Genomic DNA, 22,056 nt, shown 5'->3' with positions numbered 1-22,056 from the left:
ATACAACCAGATCAAATTCTTTTTCAAATGCCGATATTTGGCTTAGTTTAGTATGTCTTGGATATTTCGTGCAAACATAGACTCCAAGCGAATATCTGAAGTTAAATCTTTGGTGATAAGAGAAAATCCGTAGTCAATTACAAAGTCTTTAACTACATCTGTAGCAACAATAAATAAAATAATAAACCAGATTTACGACTTTAAAAATCATGTTCACCGGCTTTTACCGAGGCATGTGACTCAACGCAAAACGATTTGTATTATAGTAGTGAACAATATTAGTATGTGTGATGTTAAAAAAAAAATCTTCATATTGCTATCTTGGCTTACTGTGCGATTGCACACAATACAGGACTTATTTACAGGAGAAATTACACTTTTTGTTATCCTAATGTCTTTCGAAAAGTGAAACTTCATCAAGACTATATCATCTTATTTAGAACGACTATCATCAAAACTATATCGTCTTATCTTATTTAAACTTCATCGTCTTATTTAGACTGCTTGCTTCAAGTCAAAACAAATCATTCATCAAAACGTGTCACCGCATTCCTTGAAAAAACGAAGCTTGATACTGGTGTTGCATGCATACTTCTTTTTCAAAATATTCTTACGAAGTCCCATGGACTAATTTCCATTCGGTCTCTTGGAAAGAGCTTCTTCTAAGCGCAAAACCCAGTACGGTTGATGGACTCTGGAAAATAGTGGAAGAGGATCCAATATCCCGTGAAATTTCACGAAAAGCGTTCTATCTTGTAAATCACGATGTAGACTTATAGTCCAGAAAAAAAAGGCATCAGATCGAACATTTAAAAAAAATACTCTTTGCATTTTAAAACTCCAAAATCGTTTTAAAAATGTGTAAACACCACTCTGTAGATAAATAAAAAAACTTTACAAAGCAAGGTATTATTTTCATATAAAAGTGCTTTAAATTCAGTAACTAAGAATGATATAAAGGGAAAAAACTTTAAAAAATTCAAAAAAAAAAAAAAAAATAACATTACAATCGAATAAACCATTTTGATTTTTGATAATACTTTTCAGGTAGTTTTTTTTTATAAGTGCATAAACAAAGGTGGCAAATATTAAATAAATATTATTCTTAATTTTCCAGCTTCTTCGAAATCATGGCTCATGTGTTGCTTCCTTGCGACTTACCGACATGGTCTGATGTCCAGCGCCACTTAGCACAGCTGAAAACATGCAAGAACGGTGAACAGGTCACTCAAATCATGCTCAAGATTTATGAAACATGCTGGTAACATATAGAAAGATTTCTCATTTTATAAAGTGTATACTCGGTAAAATCCTAGCATACGGTACGGTCTTGTCGCAATTTTAAAAACAGTCTTCAACACCAAAATGACGCGGTTATTGCTTATCATAAATGTCGCGGTTACTGCTGATCATAATGTCGCCAAAATTCGCCAAATCCGTTGTGTACCGTATACTATGATTACTCTATACTCTTCTCTGTATAGGTTAGGTTATCAGGTTCAATGTTCCTTCTAACCTTCTTCGGGAACATGCAAGGACCTGACTCGGAACAGAGAGCTTACTAAAGCTATGTTCAAAACCGTGGGAAGTAAACAGGATACACAAGAAGGGTATACAAAACCCTTTATTTTTCTCTATTTACAATGACTTCCGTACTTCGGAATACACCGACCCGCTACTTGGGGTCAAAACGTAAAAGTATAAAAATAAAACTAAACTCTAATTTAACTTTAGAATAATAAACGTGGAAGATTGGCCTTATATTAACAGGAGGCGTATGTAGTACAGAGAACTGTGAACACTACAATACGTTTAAATTTATCAAGAAGATTAAAACCTCTGGCCTGGAAGGCAAACAGCAACTGCGTAACTTCTAAGGTAAGCGGTCTGCTTCGACTCACTGCTTCCTCTCTCTCTCTTGGCAAAAAGCCACAACTTAAATACTTGGCGTTCGCCAGACAAACTTTGCATAAAAACCTTAACGCTTATAATTCTGGCCGGAAGTAGAAAATAAGAAGTGATAGTAAAGATTTAAAATAAAATAAACGTTAGTAAAACTTAAGATCCTTACAAGGTTAGGTATAATTGCAGGGGCTACCTATTATTTACCCTGAGTAAATAGGTATAGGGCTCTTTGCTCTAACTATCCTTCTAGTAGCAATGCCTTACTGGGGCCCACGGTACCATTCTGGTGCCGAGGTGCTGCTGTCGTCTGGTGCAACAGACATCGCAAGCTCTGCCATCGCTGGTGGTGTCACCGGTTATCTATTCATAAGCCTAGATTTATTTTGGCTGGTGGAGTATTTAACTGCATGTTCATCATACCTAGCCATTCATCGCTTATAGGTACAATTCATGTACTTAGTCCTTTTACATACTTTGGTTATTATTCAGCACTTTCGTTTTTTATACCATTTGTGATTTATTCATATTCATTTGTTGACTAGCTGGTGTGTTTAGGTGCTTCATACCATTTATATGGAGATTAGGCGTGATTTTAAATGCTTTCATAATTTGCTGTGACCGCGTTCAGCTAGAAATTCAAACAATCATTGGGAGATTTTCTTTGCATTGCATAATGATTTGGGTGGGATCACTCTGTGTTGAAGAATTCTGAACGTCTTGATGTCAGAATATGACAGTGACTGAAAGTCAGTACATTATTTGACATAAGATCCTGAATCGTTTAATTTTTTTTTAACCACAGAAGTGGTGATAATCTCATAATTTTCTTCTGCTTATTTTCAGACGGTAAAATTAGTAAAAGGAAAGGGTAGGGAAGAATTAAATAAGTAAATACTGTTATAAAAGAAAAATTTTGCTCTCCTTATTCACACTCTTCCTTTAATTTTTAGCATATCATTGGATCCGGATGACAATCAGCCAAAGAGCGAACACAGCGGATTTCAAGAATTGCGATTTTTCATAGACGATATAATGACTGAACAAGAAAGGTCAAAATTTCTCACTGAAACTCTGCCTACGATGGTATCTCAGGCTCTGAATCTTCGCATTGTCAAACCTCCTAGTGGATTTTTATACAGCTTGAAAAAAGAAGGTATCTGTACTATTTTCATTTAGCTGCTGTAAGATTTTGCAATCGATAAAGCAGATCCTATAAAGTAAAATTTTAATAATTTTTAATTTTGTTATTTTCATACTTAATGAAAACAAAAAGATATATTTTCTTTATTCTTAATCATCATAATTATTGCACGATATATTTTGTTAATTACAGTTTTCTGAATTTTCACGAGTAGAAAGGACAGTTTTAAAGTCTGAAAACTTATTATAATTTAATTTAGGTTTAAATTATTCTTTTTCATTGTCGTTTATTATTTATTTACTTATAATTTTCATTTACTTTCAGACAGTACGTTTGCATTGGAGCGTCCTTTCGTCGCCTCATTGCTCGCTAATGCATTTTTTTCGACTTTCCCAAAGCGCAATTCAAAAACTCATCCAACTTTACAAGACTTCAGTTTTGCAGATTTTTTCACATACCTCACGAAGTAAGTGGGAAAATATTAATACGAGCAATTTTGAACCTATTTAAATGTTTCGGAAAAAAGGAAATGTTTTAGTATTAGTTCTTTTTTTTAGAAATGATTTAAAATCGGTATTTAAAGCGTATAAATCAAAGGTTGTATCTCCATATAGTAGTTTATATTTTTGTTTTGAAACTCTCCAGAATATATATTCATATACCAGCAGATATTAATGAAGGAAAGGTAGAAGATTTAAGTCTATTTATCAACAGAAATACGTATAGTAAAATCTTTCATAAACGACACTCCATTAACCAGCAATACAACGAGACTTTCGAAGGTCTAAATTTATATCCGAAATTTAGACCTGAGAGAAACAGTTTCTACAGATGTCATTCCATAGCATGCACAAGTAAAGTCTAGAAATAAATGTTCAGTTATCCGGAAAAATATCTTATCCGGAATCGGCAAGGTCCCGTTGCTGCCAGTTGAAAGAAATTCTACAACTTTAGATAAAGTGTTATTTTTTTAAAAGAATAAGGCAAAAACTAATCAGAAAAATTATATTTTCGTAAACCCTTATAGTTTATCTAGCTAATTTAATACTATAACATTCTGTAAAAGTAATCCGTTATATTCTACTTGTAGCTGGGTATATATACCGCGGATAATTCATAGCAATAAAAGCCCTATAAACGGTAATAAACATCATCTGTATTTAAATGATGGCCATTCATTTAGCATTCATACAAGTAACCTTATGTAACAATGTTAGAAAACGCCGTATAGGGCGAAGTCATCTCGTGTACCGTCATGGTGCCCTGAATGCAAACTAGAGGTGACCTGGAATCGTACGAAATCGCTCTCCATACCACAGTTCCACAGTCGTTGCTGCCGGATTGGACCTGTCTCCCGTATATGGCGAAGTCATCTCGTGTACCGTCATGGAGCCCTGAATGCGAACTAGAGGTGACCTGGAATCGTACGAAATTGCTCTCCATACCACAGTTCCACAGTCGCTGCTGCCGGGTCGTTCCACAGTTGCTGCCGGATTGGACCTGTCTCCACATCGAAGCAACACTTGTACGCGGCGACTATTATTAAAGAAAACGAAGCGTGACTCATCTGAGAACATAAACCTGTGCCGTTTCGTCGTCCGCATCGCTCGAGCCCAGTACCATTGCAGATGTTGGCGTCTATAAACAAATGATGTGTCTATAAACAAATGAATATAAAAATGATGTGGGGTCGATGGCAGTCTTCTTAACAGACGCTAAGAGTGCAGGCCACTAGCCACCAATCGACAGCAAATGGTTCTGGTCGATATAGGAACATCCAGGGTGTTCTTGAACATGTTGCAGAATGGAGGCAGAAATGGATTGCGGGTGAGCCACCGTTTGTCGGCGGATGCGTCGATCAACGTGTGGCGTTACTCTAGCTGCATCGGCACCCCTCGAACTTGCCACATTTCCTTGTTCCAACCATCGTTGCCACAGACGACAGACGGTGCACTGTGGACGCATGCACTGCTTCAACTTGCGCTGGAGAGCTGCACATTTCACATCATTCGCACAACTCGGTAACGTGCGTCTGAGCCACTCCTTCTTGGTGGTGCATTTTCAATGTCGAGTAATGTATTTGTAGTATTAGTTCCAGGCAGACGAGAAGTAAGCCGAGTATGAGTTGAAGACTGAATTGCAGATATGATTATGTGCTATTTAAATTAAATAGTCTATGTTAATTCAAACACTACAAATAAAAATAATTATTTTTAAAATTTTGATTTTTAATTTGTAAGGTTCACGGGTAAGGCAATAAATATCCAGTTCTAACTTTTTTCTTTGCTTGGTATCTGAAATTCCACTACAGATATTGGTTTGTGACGGCAATAATTAATTAAAAACAAGATAAAGTATATTTGTGCTCTATACATTTAAGCTGGCTTTTGCTATTTAGGTTTCTTCTAAGAACGCTTAAATTGGTTTGTGCTAATGTCCGTACAAGCTAAGTTAGGCGAACTTTATAAGACTTGCAAATATAAATTTAAAACATTTTGCTCGGATTAAATTAGTGATAGTTTAGAATTAAATATTTCTTGACAATATTACAAGAATAAAAAAACAGTTGGTCGCCTTTGGTATTGCCTACTGACCAGCCACATCTTTTGATGCCAATACTCAGCTACAACGTACTGGCAACAGTCTGTTTTACTTTCGCATACTCTTAGCGGTATGTGAAATCATAGTTTGTAAAGAACCTGCTTTATCTGAAAACAAATTTATGTGTTTAGTACTCTTAGTTTTTCTTGCTGTATAACATGACTCTGTGAAGTTTGTTTTCTAAAAAAGAATGATGGTAGTTTATAACATATGGCGTCCGCGACAGGGCATTATTTGTAAACATGAAAAAGATAATCAAATCGAGAAAAGTGGCAAGGCGGATTCATAAACGTGGATGAGTTATATGAAGACACCAAAAAAGAGGAACCCGATGATATTATCGAATCAGAATCCAAATGCCATAATTTAGAGAAGAAATTTGAAGAATTACAAAACTTGGATAGTCCAGTAATGGATGGGGCTAACAAAACAGAAAAGTCCCTCAAAAACGAAAGTAAGTCCGAAACGAAAGTAGTTCGTGTTGCTGTTGTTATTACTAATCTCATTTGTCTGAATCAGAACAAGTACAGGATTTACTTCTGTGACAAGGATTATTAGATAGCGTCGTCGTTGGCCTGAGCTTTGAGTATCTTGCAAGTGACAGTCTAGTTTTGCTCAGTTCAGCCCCAATTTTAACCCCTTAACTGCCGCGGGCGTATATATACGCCTTGCTCAGCCGATGCGTTAACTGCCCCGGGCTATATACGTCCTTCCAAACTGCTATCATTTGCTTTGCGCTGCTATACCTAAAATTATTCGCAAAGCTTTGGAATGCAACACCACAATGACCTTGACAAAATATGCGAAGGAAAATACTATTTCAGAGAAGTGTGGGGAGAAATTGGAGAGAGAGGTGTGTCTAAAGCGGTGAAAGTAATGACTGCGCGGTATTGGCTAGTGTTGTTTGAGTAAAACTCTTTTTTTTTTTTTTTTTTTTTTTTGTCCTGTGTCCTCCATTTTTGTTTACTTTTTGTAGTAGGTTCCAGGAATAAAGAAAGATATAACGGATGTTTCAAACCCATTTATCTTTTTTGAATTATTTTTTTAACTGCTCGTGCTTCATATTGTTACTGAAACTAACCGTTTTGTAGACGAGTATATGAACTAACACCTTGCAAACAAAAAATCAAGAACAAAATCGTGGCATTCAACCAGTTCAGAAGAAATATGTTTTTTTAGGCATACTTGATTTCCCAAGGTATAACACTGAAACCTGATATTAGACTTTACTGGTCTAAAAATGAATTGATCGAAACTCCATTTAGGGACTTTTTTTATTATAAAACCCTCATTTTTATTATACTTACATCTTTTTATTATACTTTTACTCAAATTTTGTGCATTCATTTTTTTCTTTTATTCTTTATTTTGTGAAAGTAAACAGTTTTTAGAAAGTAAAACTTGCACTTATTTTCCCCCTAATACAACGCATAACTGCTCGCGCCTGTGTGAAAAACCGTGGCACTGGGAAATGAATCTTGTACGTTTTCCGCGGCAGTTAAGGGGTTAAAGGAGAGCACTCCGTAACGTGACTGAGGAAGCTTCCGAACTTAAGGCGAAAACCAAACGGAATAATGAATGCTTGGTGGAAAATGTATTAGCCAAGGGGCCTGCGCCTCCACCGCCAAGGGGTTAGAGCAACACCTCCTAGAACTTAACATTTTGTATCTAGGGGGTGCTGAGCAGAGTTCGACAGAGGAATGTACTTAATCAGTGGTCATTTGTTTCGCAGTCAGAGAGAGAAATTGAAACATATTGATACAATGCATTGACTAAAATGAATTAGTCGATGCATTGTAGACTAAAATTTTTAATCGATGCATTGTAGACTAAAATGAATTAATCGACGTATTGTAGACTAAAATGAATTAGCCTATGCACTGTATGCAAGATATCTTAGTTTCTCTCTTTAACTGCGCAACAAATGACCACATTCATATGTCGATTCTGTCCCACTTGGTGGTGAAGGCTGTTGGTTAGTAGATTTAGGAACAAGTACAGCACCCCTAAGGATAGGTTCGACGGTCTCCCACTACTCTTCCCCTACCGCAACCTCTCGAAAGAACTTTCTCAGATGCTATACATTTACAAACATCAATGCCTTTTCTGTGGGCCCGGGTTCGAATCAAAGAATCTCAGTCAGCGTCCCTAACCACTTTACCGTCTGTGCGGCAGTATTTAAGTAATTGTTTTACGTTAACGTATATTAGATAAAAAATAAAGAAACTTATTATGATAGTGCAGCAAATTCTTCTAATAGTGTAAATATTTCGCAAAGATGGAAATTTTCTTTTGATGCCAATACTTAGCTGCAGCAGATTAGCAACAGCGTGTTCTACTTTCGCAAGATAGAGAGGTATGTGAAACCGTAACTTGTAACGAATTTGCATTTTATGAAAATAAGTTTCTTTTTCTTTTCTTTTTTTTTTTCAGTCTTATAGAAGACATTTTTCCTTGTCACATAACATGACTCGGTAGAGTTTGTTTACTAAAAGTGAATGATCGTAATTTCCAATATTGGGGACACAATCCCTTATATAATTCTTTCATTTCGACAAATATCAAACTGTGCGTTAAGTATTTATTAGCTTTAAACATGACTGAGGTGAAATACTTCAGTTTCTTTGTGTGACTTAAGCCTTTATCATTTCAGCTAAAGTAAAAGCCTTTATCATTTCAGCTGCAAATGGTTTTCAAATTCACTTTCTTGAAAGAAGTTTCCAATTCTGTAATGCTCCTGTTTTCATTTCTCTTCGCTATCTTAGTAATATTTAGTTTCGAAACAGTTGGAACAATTTCCAAAGAAATCTTGAATGCAATATTTAGATACGTTAATATTCTTAACCCAAGAAATGAATTTCTAGAGATTTTTAGATCAATATATTAAAAATATCTTTTATAGTTTAATTTATTGAAACGACAATATTTTAAACGTTTTTTGACTGTTTCTAGGCGTAGTCATCAGAAGAAATTAAAGGTTCTGTTACGGTACTTTGAAAAATTAGAGATGCAGCCTAAAGGAATGGTGACATTCGCTAGAAAGGTAAGATTTATTTCTTGCCGCATTGTTATGGAAAAATAATAAACAAGACTCATTTTGTACTAAGCATCTATAGCCTCTAAATTTCGAAACTGCAGATTTTAACATACTCTCATAAAATACATTTGTTCATTATTAAGAGCGACTTTCATTTTACCTGAATTGAAGTTTCTGAATAAATGTAGTATTCTGCTTTTCTTCTTTTCTTTGCTTGTTTTTTCTTATTAGCCCAAATTAACGTTAGCCCAGAAGGGCTATAAGTCTCAGAACTGCATGTTGCGTTGAATCACTAAAAGCGAAGTATCACTTTCCAAAATTGTTGCCTCCAAATATTATCGTCCTGTATTATATGTAAAGAAATTAAATAATGAAGAATCTGTATGCACGTACGTATGTTTCTCGTACGGTTAAAAAACAACGGTACCTAGGGCCATCGAATTTTGCATAATGTAATCTTTCACCCGAATATGAGCATCTGGAAGTCCGAATTTGGAATTTGTTTTATTGTCTATTTCATATTTTGTAAAACTTTAACGAATTTTTGATTAACAAACTCAAAGATTTAAAAACGAGCAATGGCAACACTGCACGGGGAAAAAAAAGAAATGTTTTTTTTTTTTTTTAAATCTCCAGCGCGAGAGACTGTCTATCGGAAATTCTAAAGATATGCTGTTTTTAAATATTTTAGCCCAAAGGGACATGAGCCCAAATCCTTTCGAAACATGTGTATGTGTGAAAATGAAAAAAATCCCTTCCTTTTGGGAGTAATATCAAATCTGAGAGTTCGCAGATTTTTTTCCCCTTTTCGCTATATATATATATATATATTAAGACAGCGACAGGTAAAAGCGGTTGTTAAAGCCATTTGGTATACTGTGATTAAAAAGCTCGAGTCATATTTATAAAACACACCTAGCTTGGGTTTGGAAAGACTCGATCTTTTGAGAACGCGAAAATCCCAGAAGTTTCTAAGCAATCATTTTCTTTTGCAGTAGATCACTAGGAAAGGTTCATTAATTTATTTAATATCAGATTTATATCATGAAAGAGATGGTGCGGGTAGCATATTTTACAAGTGCACATCAGCGTAGCCACTAAGGGAGGAGTTTCGAAAATGGACCAATGAGCTTCTGCTGCTCTTGTGACGCTAAATCTTCATGCATGTGAGCGTATGTCGTTTACGTTTTAATTGGCATTTGTTTCGCGGTAAAAAATGTATGGCGTAGTAGAAGAAAATCTGGTAGTGCTTTCGTTTCATGAGTTTAATTAATCGCTGACAAGTTTAATTAATTTCTGATATTTCACGTTCGCGATTTTTATCACGCATTAATATTTGGATTGATGTTCACGGCATACTATCGCTCTTTACACTGAGAAAATGACTCAAGCTATAAGTAGCCTCGAATATTATGCATTTATTTAACATCTGTGGATTAAGAAAATTCAAGTGCATAGTTTTTTTTTTAAATATTTTTTCATATAGACTGCAATAAAAAGTGCTGACTTCTATATACATATATAATTGGTGTAAATATTTTTCTCATATACATAGTTTTATGTAAAGATAATATTTGGGCTCAAAAATGCTTATCACATATTTCTTTCTTGATCTTATTTACCACTTATTAAGTAATATTTCCCATGAATATTTTTGAAGTATCCAAAATGTGTTTGTATTTATTTTAAATTCTTTCAATCAGGTAGTGAAATCTTCACATTTGCTTATATTTGATATAACTTCGCAATGAAAATTTTCAGAAGAAATCGACGATGCTTTAATTATTTTGTACAGAAAATTGCGTGGCAAAATATTTTCAAGCATTTTGCTTAAATCTTAAAGCACGCGACGAAAGTTCATGTGACATGACAGAACTATTACTGGATGCCCATTGGTCCATTCTAGAAGCCACACCCTCGGTTGCTACACAGATGTGCACTTGTGAAATATGCGTCCGGGTAGAATAGCAAAACATTTTGCAGCATACCATATGAATATACATTTAGACTAACATGGGAACGTTGTACATCTTCTCTATATTTGAAAAGTGAGAAAATATATAATGTTTTTAATTAGCTATATGAAGAATTAAAAGCAGTTTTATTTAACTACACCAGATTCAAAAGTAAAGAAAATAATACTATTAAAATCGACTTCTATTGCTTTTAAATATCTTAATTTGTTAATCAATCGCAGGCGGATCAAACCTGAAAGGGAACTATCTTACATTTTACCGAATAGCTACAGACTCGAATGAAAAGTGAGCAACGCAAAATTGCGTTTCGAAGAAAAACAAAAAATAAAAGCTTATAAAGAATAAAATAAAAAAATACACTAAGAAAAAGAAAATCTGAAAGGTTTTAGATTTTAAATTGCGTCCAAAGGGGCTTTTTTTTTTTTTTTTTTTTTTTTTAACATTTTGTGTGTTACCTTTATTTATTAAATATCATGTTCTTCGCACTTAAACCATAAAATTCAGTTCAACAGCAATATCGCAAAAAAATTTTAAAATGAGCATATCCTTAGAAATTCCGATACACAGTCTCACGCGCTGGAGATAATTCCCCCCTTCCGAATAGTGTTACCATTGCTCACTTTAAAGCCCTGAGCCTGTTAATCAAAAATTCGTTAAGGTTTTACAAAATATGAATAGACAATAAAACAAATTTCAAATTTGTACGTAAATATTTTTTTTTTTTTTTTTTTTTTGTACAACGTTGCCATTTCTCGCTTTGAAATCCTTGAATTTGTTAATCGAAAATTCGTAAAAGTTTTACAAAATATGAAATCGATAATAAAAAAATTCCAAATTTCAAATCTGGGCTTCCCAGTTGCCCATATTCGCAGTAGGATTACGTCATTCAAAATTTGATGGCTCTAGGTACCATTGTTTTATCACAATACGCGAAACATCCATCCATTTATGCAGATTCTTCATTATTTGATTTCTTCAAATATAATACAGGGCGAAAATATTTGGTGGCAACAGTTTGAAAAGTGAAATGGGTGTTCAGAGTGATTTGACGCAAAATCGCAAAGCGAAACAATAGTCCTCCATAGCCCCTTTGGATTAATAAACTGAAAGGTGTCAGATTTTAACGATTTACCAAAACGATTTGTTAAGATCTACGTTGTTTCTGAACTTGCAGTCTACCAGTTTTAAGTTGCATTCACTCCTGCTAACCCATTTTTGTCATTTTAGCACCATTTTCTTCACGTTTGTGCCATATACAGATCAGCAGCAAAATACCAAAATTTTAAAAGACCATGGCTGCATATGCTTAGAAATTCCGAAGTGTTAAGTATTAGTATATCTTTTTCTATTTTTTTTTCGGTTCATCATATTAATATCCATTTCTCTAAGTAAGACGGCTTGCAAAACTTTTTTTGTCTTTTTATTATTAACATTTTGTGTGTTAACTATATTAATTAAATATCATGTTCTTCGCATTTGCGTTGCATAAAATTCAGTTGAATGGCAAAATCACAAAATATTTAAAAACAGTATATCTTTAGAATTTCGGATAGATAGTCTGAAACGCTGGAGATAAATTTTAATCCGTACAGTGTTGCCACTTCTCGCTTTGAAATCATTGAAATTTGTAAAACTTTATGTAAAACTTTAATGAATCAAAAATTCATTAAAGTTTTACAAAATATGAAATAAATAATAAAAAAATCCGAAATTCAAAATTCTGGCTTGCAGGTGCCTATGTTCAGGACTACATAGGTCAATATTTCCTGTCCTAAAGTACAGTAGTTTTCTCACAGTGCGAGGAACATATATACATGCAGATTCTTCATAATTTAATTTCTTAAAATGGCAGTAACTTTTGGTTGCAAAAATATGAAACGCAATTCGCCGTTTAGCGTGAACCTACCTAAAAATCCCCTTTCGAGACTAATTACCCCTTTTGGGTTAGAAAAAGTAATTTTAATTAAAAATAACTATTTAGTAGGATTCGGATTAAAACGTGTTATTAAATAATATATTCCTTAGAAATTCTGTTACGTCACTTCCAAAAATTGAATGTAATAGCTAGTTCTATGTAAATGAAATGTATGCAAACTAGTTAAATATAACTGAAATGCATTTTGTTTTGTAATTTTATTTGTAATCTTTATGCATCAAAACATTTATGTACTAGGTGATATTAAAGCAAAAGTTGCTGCATCGGGGAATGTTCGTTTGATGTAGGTTTAAGATTTTAATAAAATGTAATGCAGTTTGAATAGATTTTAAGTTTTTTTTAATTGGTACTTACGAATAATATAAATCATTGCTTTAATTGCAATCATTGCAAAAATTAGATCTGGGGGGAAAAAAGGATATTTTGGACTTTCTGTAGTTGTCTTCAGTTTTTATTCCGGTGTCAAGTAATGTATGTTTTCGTAGAGATTCTCATTAAAAATAGTTTGATTAAGTTAATTTACATTTATATTAAAATTCAAATATCTGCAAAATTTTCATTTCCATATTCGTTTGTACAAGCTTTTTACATTTATTAATTCTTGGCCTAACTTACCTGAAATTTTATTTAATTCTTTTCAAAAATAAAGTTAACAGCCAAATACACTGAATAAATTAAACAGCAAACATCACCTTTTTCATTTCTGTTTCAGTGCAATTCATCAATTGAACGATTCGACAGATATAAATTTAGATCACATTTGTTATATACACTGAAGACTGTGCAGAAATTTCGATTCATCGAGTCTGAAGGTCGAGTAATTGATAAAATATATTTTTAGTTTGAGTTTGAGCGTTGCTAATTGTAGAAAAACCTAAAATTCCATTGCAGGAATTTATGAATGGAAATTATATGCTACTTGAGCAAAATTAATATATTTATGCGTAAGTATTTGCCCCCACAATATGCAACTAAGACGAAAGCGATCCGATCATAAAATGAAACATCCTCCGATATCGAACCTTTGTATTTCTCGAATGTAAAGCTGTTAAGCTTTAAGGGTTAAAGTGCTATTGAATGCATCTGAAATATATCACTTTAATAGCTAGAATCAGCAAGTGATAGAGTTGGGTCAAAAGCAACTGAAAGCCGCTGAGGAACTTTATGCTGACAAAGTGTAACTTGATGAATCTACACTGTGTTTTCAAGTGCAGGAACAGTAAGTCGTTTTGGTGGTCAAAGTCATCTCAGGATATCTGCAAAAATTGATTAGAAGACTATGAAAGACTATTATTTGTCATTATTGACACAAAGAAATTACCAACTGCTAGGTATTTCCTTTCAATAGTCATTGATACTTGAATAAGCAAATGAATAATGGTCCCGAGCATTGTTTTCCAGGTTCTTTTTGAAGAGATCCAACTTAAATTTTCATTGCATATCTATGTAAAAATTGGTTTTTAGATTAGCGTTTTACTTGTTTAGGCATAAATCACTGGAAACAGGCACATTGAATTCGTATCTATGATAGAGGTTTTGAAAGACCTTGATCAAGTATCTAACAAGATGCTAAAAAAGATGGGTCTGCATATGTTGCTCAAACTTACCAAAATCCTAAACTACATGCTAAAGCTCGGACACTTCCCATCAAGCTGGAAGGTTGCAGTCATCTCACCTCTTTTGAAGAAAGGTAAGCCTCCAGACGACCCGGTATCATACAGGCCGATCAGCCTCTTGCCATCGCTCAGTCGCTGAGCATATTATACTAGAAAGATTACTCAAGCATGTGGAAGAGAATAATATCCTGATCAATGAGCAGCACGGTTTCCGAAGGAAACATTCCACTGTTCACCAATTGTACCGTGTAACGGAGTTAATTTCCAAGAGCATGCAAGAAAAATCTATCACCGCTGCTCTGTTTCTCGATGTGGCCAAGGCGTTTGATCGTGTCTGGCTTGGGGGTTTACTCCACAAACTCATTAACCTGGGAATACCAGGCTACATCCCCAACATCTTACGTTCTTACCTTACAGGTCGACAATTTGTCGTTCGTGTCAACAACACAATATCCACCCCCAGACCTACCCAGGTTGGGCCCCCAGGGATCCCTTCTCGAGCCCCTTTTATTCAATCTTTACACGAACGACATCTCACAGACCCCATACACCACACTCGCACTCTATGCAGATGACACTGCGATTCTTTCACAAAGTGCATCTTTTAGTTCAGTCATTACGACACTACAAAACCACATTCATGCACTGGAATCCTGGCTGATGGCCCGGAAAATACGAATTAATGTACAGAAATCGGATGCCATCCTGTTCACCAGAAGAAAAAAGGGCATCAACATGAATGTTCAGCTCCAAATGTTTGGAGAATTAATCCCCTGGACTAAGCATACCCACTACCTTGACGTTATTTTAGATGACCAACTCACATAGACCCCACACATTACACATTTTATCTCTTTGTTTCGAGTAGGTAAAATTACACTTTCCCCCTTAACTGCTCGGAACTCGGCGTTATCTCTAAAATGCAAGTTGCTGATCTATAAGACCATTTTGCGGCCCGTGCTTACTTATGCCTGCCCTGTTTGGGGATATGCCTGCCCTACGGCTATTAAAAAGATTCAAGTGTTACAAAATATTGCTCTCCGTGAAGTGGCTAGTTCATATAAAACATTAAAAAAAATTTTAATAAATTTTTTTTTTTTAAAAAAAACCCTAAAATATGCCCAAAAAATTTAAAAAAAAAATTCTTTACTTTTATTTTTTGTATCGTGCAGTATTCTGTGTACCTATATTTAGCAGTACTTTTGTGTCTAGTATATATTACCTGTTGTACTCATATGTCTATGTTTATAATACATGTTAATTATGGGGCCCACCAGCGGCCGAGCGGTAAAGTCGCTGAACACTGGTAGTTCGGTCCGAGGTTCGAACCCCGCGAACGGGCTGGCTGCATGGGTGCTGTCGTGGTTTTCTCCATGTGTAACGTGTATACGAGCCAGTTTCCCTTAGAAAGTCCTCCACGAAAGGCATCCCTCCTCTTAGACAGATAGCCCTAGTGTGCTTTGCCATAATTATATACACCATACACCACCATGTTAATTATGAGGCACTGATTTTGGTGATAAAAGGCATTTCTTTTGCGCACTTACCTTGCACATCTCTTCACTTCCAAGCGTCTGGACCGGCTTAGCTATTGGATTCGTTCGGCTACAAAGACTGTTTCAGATTTTGTTTCACATCTTTACTGAACTCTTGTGTGACTTTTATTGTCGCTCATTTCCAAGTACTTTTGTGGACCGTGTTTAAAAAAATTTCGAACTTTCATGTGTTAGAAAATCGGCTACAATGTTATTCACGGAGTAGTGCTCTGCGCGGGAACCTGCATTGCAAGACGACGCCTTGCCTGAGCCGAGGTTTTGTAATTACAAAACGTACGTAAAGGAGAGATTCTGCCACCCCAAATAGAATCGTTTATGAATTATTCGAGTACTCTTGACTGATAAGAGGCCCCAAAACAGGCTTCGTAACGGTTCTACAGAATGCTTTATTTAAACTGCAGCGGCTATGATCAGCAAGCTCCCATGTTTCTAAAGACGTTTCAGATTTTAAGATAACACTTTCGGAAATGTTCGGTTCTTTGAAGGCGTTCACTAGTGTTTGCCTTTTTTTCAAATCTACCAAACACTCACTAGTCCTGATTTTTATTTTTAATGATATCCTTCAGATATGCTTAAAGATTCTAACCACTTTCAGACTTACAGTTTCACGTTTGACTAAGACTGGTGCGTGACGTTAAACATTTTATTTTTATGATTTACTGGAATTAACTTTATTTGCAAATTTTGGGGGCAACTGGGTTTCGTGTTATAATTACCTTAAAAAGTGAATTGTACTAAATAAAATTTTAAATCTGTCTCTATATCATTAGCATCACATTTGCAGGTATCCTTTAATTTTAAACAAAGTCTTTTTGAGTTCAAGTGATTTCTCTAATTACTCCCATCAAAGAATCAGACATGATTTGCTTTCCCAATCTTGACCGATATGGAAAATATTGGATGAAGAAACATAGCCCTAATAATTCTGCTTACGAGTTTAAGTCTGGCAGTTCTGTGAATGACGTTACATTCTCTTTTAGAAAATATCACCTGACATCCGACTGTAGTACGAATCAGAAAAATGCTACAAATACCTCCAACCAACATCCGCATACAGTAAATATGACACCGCTTTTGCATCTAATGGTTCTGTGAGACTAAAGGTGCATCCAAGAGATAATAAGAGGTTTTGTTAACAATAACAACATTTATTTACAAGAAAATATACGAAAATTTCAATCAATTAGAGATATATTATTAGGCATCTCTGCCTTCCACGTCTTACACCTTTAGTATCCTGCCTGCCACTGACTATTAGGACGAACGCAGCGCCCTCTAGTCAGAATGACGCTGGAAATACGTAATACTCCCCACCTGAACTCACTTGAGTTCACTTACCATTGAATTTCAACTAAATTTACATTCAGGAACCATTTAAAATTACAAGAATAAAAATAAATAGCATATTATATCAAATACAAAGCTTCAAAATTATTCAGTGACTTAACATACAAAAACCAATTACACTTTTAACTTCCAAAGAAAATTGTTCAAATATCAAGCATTAAAATATAAGCACAATTAAACTATAATTAATACACAGATAGAACATCAACAGGTTGCAACTCAATTAAACTAACATAATTAAGGATTAATTTCCAAATTATACACAAGTTGCACTGAGCGTCTTATTTGTCCTTTAGGAGTCTGAATAAGAAGAGAACGAACTTTTCCATCTCTTCCTGGATATAGCTCTAAAATTTTTCCCATCATCCACATATTTCTGGGATAACGCTCATCATTAATCAAAACAATATCATTCACTTTAAATGAAACTATATTACCTGGTTGTGGAGAAATATAAGCTGATCTTAGATTAAGTAAATATTCCTTTCTCCACCTGTTCCAGAAGTGATTCAAAAGTGTTTGCTGATATTTATATTTCTTTACCAAAGAATTCTTATTAACATTTAAATTTTCATTTTTATGTTTTATTACAGGTAAAGACACCAATCTTTTACCAATAAGAAAATGAGATGGGGTGAGTGGAGAGGGTTCTGAGGGTTCGTTGTACAGATACGTGATAGGCCTGGAATTAACCAGAGCTTCAATTTCCGAAAAAACAGTTTCCAATTCCTTCAAAGATAGAGAGGATCGTCCAACAATTTTCTTTAAGCAGGTTTTAACCGTCCGTATCTGTCTCTCCCAGAAACCTCCCCACCATGGACTTTTTTCAACTATAAAATTCCAAACTATACCTTTAGAAGCAAACAAATTTTTAACTTGATCATTATCTATCTGATTCCATCATTTTTTCAATTCGCTATTTGCTTTTTTAAAAGCTTTGGCATTATCAGAATATATAGTGGAACATAATCCTCGACGAGAAACAAATCGTCGGAATCCTAACAAAAAGGAATCAGCACTTATGTTAAGAACTACTTCTAAGTGGATAGCTCTTGTCACTGCACAGCTGAATATAAGTAAATAACACTTTGAATTAAAATCACGAACAAAAAATGGTCCGGCAAAATCCACACCGCATACATCAAATGGTGGATGCTCTTGAATTCTATCAGGCGGTAAAGGGGCAACCACCTCCATTACAGATTTCACTTTGAATCGTCTACAAATCAGACAGTTATTTAACACTTTTTTCACAAATTGACGACCTTTAACAATCCAGAATTGTTCTCGTAAATGTGTTAAAGTTGCATCAACACCTAAATGGCACATTTTAGTATGAGATTCACAGATAAGTAGTTCCACAAATTTATCATTAGATGGAAGAAGCCAAGGATGTTTAGCTCGCATATCGTTACATGAAAACTGTAGACGTCCCTTTAAACAAAGTAAGTTATTATCATCAAGTTCAGGATTCAAATTAAATATGCGTGAACTCTTATCGATAGTTCCTTTAGAAAGAAGTTGGGTAACTTCTGTACTATAATGTTTGAATTGAGTAGCTTTGATCCAAAAACGCAAAGCTTGCTCGAGTTCTGGAGCACATATAGGTCCATTTAATTTTGTAGAATTAGGTTTAGAATTGTGCACAAACCTTTTAATCCAAGCAGTAACACGTAGTAATCTACTTAATTCGCTGAAGTCATTAACGTCCAGTAACGACGACATAGGTAAGTTTCCATTAGCTGAATTGGTTACCATGGAAATAACCAGTGCAGTCCGTCGCTCTTTCACTATAACGCGTTCATCACAGATGTCATTAAAATGTTGTAGCGATTCTTGAAGAGGCCACGAGTAAAGTTGTCTAGACAACCAAACAGAGCCAGACCACCACAGAGAACTTGTAAGAATCCTCCTAGCCGATTCTCCTCTAGTAGTAAGGTCTGCGGGATTGTCGGAGCCACTGCAATGGTTCCAACACTCTGGTAGAGTCAGCGACTGCACTTGAGCTACTCTGTTGGCGACAAATGGTTTCCATTGATTAGAAGATCCTTTCAGCCAATGAAGGACGATTTGAGAGTCGCTCCAAAAGAAAATTTGTTTCGCGAAATTAGGAAATAGACCTTGTAAATAATTTCCTAAACGTGCAGCGAGGAGAGCTGCCATTAACTCTAATCTTGCAAGAGTCAAAGTTTTTAAAGGAGCAACTTTACTTTTTGACATTATAAAGCTCACTTTGATTTGGCCATTGTAATTCACGTACCTTAGGAACGTAACAGCCCCATATGCCTTGGGACTGGCGTCACAAAACACATGAAGAGAAACTTCACTTATTTCTACACTTTCAAAAAACCTTCTTTCAATAGATACTGATTCAAGTTCACAAAGTTCAGAACACCAGGTTCTCCATTTATTTTGTAGGTCACTTGGCAAATCTTCATCCCATTGTAGAACACGTTCCCACATCTCTTGCAGAAGAATTTTCACAGTGATTACAAAGGGACTAATCAGTCCACACAGATCAAATATCTTTGAAATAACTTTCAAAACGTGACGCTTGGTGATTCTAGCATCAATGGAATCCCTAACATCTCTTAAATCTAATTTAATTTTATCCTCAATCGGATCCCACTTCAATCCCAAGAAACCTGTTCCTTGCCCGAAGTCAGTATTTTCCTCATATCCGTTTTCATTCCAAAGTTTATACAATTCCGGACAATTAGTTTTTAATTTCCTCAAATGAAGTCCCGCTGCTTTTAATATCTCTATTGCCGTAGACGTCAAATAATAAGCATCTTGAACAGTATTGGCTCCATAGCAGAGATCATCAACATAAAGAAAAGAATTTAACATGTCATAACATTTTGGATGAAGTTCCTTAAATTTCTTTATGTGAAATTTCAAAACGCAAGCCAAGAAAAATGGCGAAGTAGTTAAACCGAATGGGAGACGATTTAAATGGAGAGTTTCGGTTGAATGACCTACCTCTTCGGAAAACCACAAAAATTTAAGGTATTTTCTATCTTCCTCCGCAATCTCTATCATAAGAAAAGCTTTCTCTAAATCTCCGCAAAATGCAACTTGATATTCTCGAAATTTAAGAATTATGTCCAATAAATTTGCATAAAGATTTACTCCTGATTCTAGAGACTCATTAAGAGATTTATTATTTTCATTAGCCTTACTGCTACAGTCATAAACATGGGGCATATAATATCCTGAATTTTTATCTTCATTAACACATTTTCCCACAATCTGACATTCTAACTGATCCGATATAATTTGTTTATACTGGTCATAAATTTCTTGATTTTTATTTAGTTTGTGCTTTAACGAATCAAAACGCTTTTTCGCAACCTCATAATTAGAATTCAACCCAACTGCAGGTCCCAAGTTTTCTTTCCACATCAATCTACAAACGTACCTTTCCCCATTAAATTCCAGAGAATTTTCAAATTTTTCAATCAACTGATTGTCCCATTCAGAAAAGTTTTGTTTGTCTGACTGAAATTCTTCTACTTCCCAAAATTTTTTTTAAATCGCACAAAATGGAAGAAGAGTCCATGACTAAACATACATTTTCATAATTATTAGTCAATTTATTACTTCCTTCCACTCCCGCTAGTAACCAACCGAAACAAGAATTTATCGCCGTAATGTTTTCATTTAACTTTACTCTCTGGTCATAAACAACATCCCAAAATGAATCACATCCGATAAGTATTTCCGTCTGACAGTCGCCAGAAAATGAATCAGCCAAAGGTAAACCTCTTTCCTTCAACACATTGCGAATAGATACATCAGGAATTTTCAAGGACAAATTACATATATAATCCGTTATGACAGCTTCTAACTCGTACGATTTCGAACTTTGATCCCTATTGCGCAACGTCAATGAAACGATACCGTATTCCTTCTCACGTGCTATTTTGTCTCCGAAAGCGAAAATAGCTATTCTTTCGTAGCGTATTGGCTTTAATTTTAATTCCTTAACTAATCGAGATGAAATAAAACTTCGATGACTACCATTGTCTAAAATAACATTAGTTAAGACTGAATTTTTATCCGAACAGGCTAAAACTGTACATGTTTGTAAAAAGGGCTTATTTTTGGTACATATATTACTATGAGACACAGAAATATTCTCGGCGCTTTTATTAGATTTAGATTGTGAGTCATTCAGAACAGTTTCGCTTTCCACTTGCTTCTCACAACCTTTCAAAGTAACATTAACGGGTTTATTTTTTCTACACACTGACTCATGATGAAAATTGCTTAAACAATTTTTACACGATATTTTTGCCCTGCATACGCGAGACCTGTGATATTTCTGGAAACAACACCAGCATCTAGCTTCAGTCCTAAGCTTATTTATTTTTTGTTCTACATCCAATTTTTTACAACTTACGGAATCGTGATGACCGTCACAGAATAAACAAACATTTTTTATTTGTGCATTTAACGCTGAAGCGGTTGATATATTTTTAGGCTTTGAATAGTTTTTCCGATAAGTTTGACCACTTTGATAATTTTGGGAAAAGGATCGTTTTGTTTCGTAACTTTTTAGGGGGCTCATCACAGTTTCGGCAATTTCCCTAGATTCGACTTCATTCCTCAAAAACGTAATAATTTCCGAAACCTCACAATTCACTTCCTTGTTTCGTTTTCGGTGAAAATCTAACACCAAATCTTGTGGTAGCAACTTCAATAATATTGGATTCAATAAATGCCCATATGAACCCTCCGTTACATTTAATGAACGCAAATTTCTAATATTAACTTCTATTTCATCGTATAATTTACGCAAACCCTTAACATTAGACGAACTTTTCACGGGTTCTAAGCTTAATAATTTAGTCATATAAGAATTTATAATAGAATCAGTTCTACCATATCTTTGTTTTAAAAGCTCAAGACATGAGTCATAGTTTTTCTCATTTAATT

The 22,056-nt window shown here is 34.8% G+C and overlaps 1 protein-coding gene across 3 annotated transcripts in view; it reads left to right on the top strand.

Annotated features, from left to right (window-relative positions):
• LOC118202980 (uncharacterized) overlaps positions 1 to 22,056 on the top strand; it is an 89,726-nt gene that overhangs the window by 23,186 nt on the left and 44,484 nt on the right. For all 3 annotated transcript variants that reach the window (XM_035375213.2, XM_035375215.2, XM_035375214.2), the window contains exons 2-5: positions 1,118 to 1,261; positions 2,856 to 3,058; positions 3,371 to 3,512; positions 8,600 to 8,690. In XM_035375213.2, coding sequence (XP_035231104.1) covers positions 1,131 to 1,261; positions 2,856 to 3,058; positions 3,371 to 3,512; positions 8,600 to 8,690 — 567 coding nt within the window. In that variant the 5' untranslated portion in view covers positions 1,118 to 1,130. The remainder of the gene's footprint in view (positions 1 to 1,117; positions 1,262 to 2,855; positions 3,059 to 3,370; positions 3,513 to 8,599; positions 8,691 to 22,056) is intronic.

The sequence above is a fragment of the Stegodyphus dumicola genome, chromosome 3 (genome assembly GCF_044657685.1).
Source record: "Stegodyphus dumicola isolate Sdum_Otavi_A_Nest chromosome 3, ASM4465768v1".
Classification (NCBI taxonomy): Eukaryota; Metazoa; Arthropoda; class Arachnida; order Araneae; family Eresidae; genus Stegodyphus; species Stegodyphus dumicola.
This window is presented reverse-complemented; position numbering and strand designations above follow the sequence as displayed.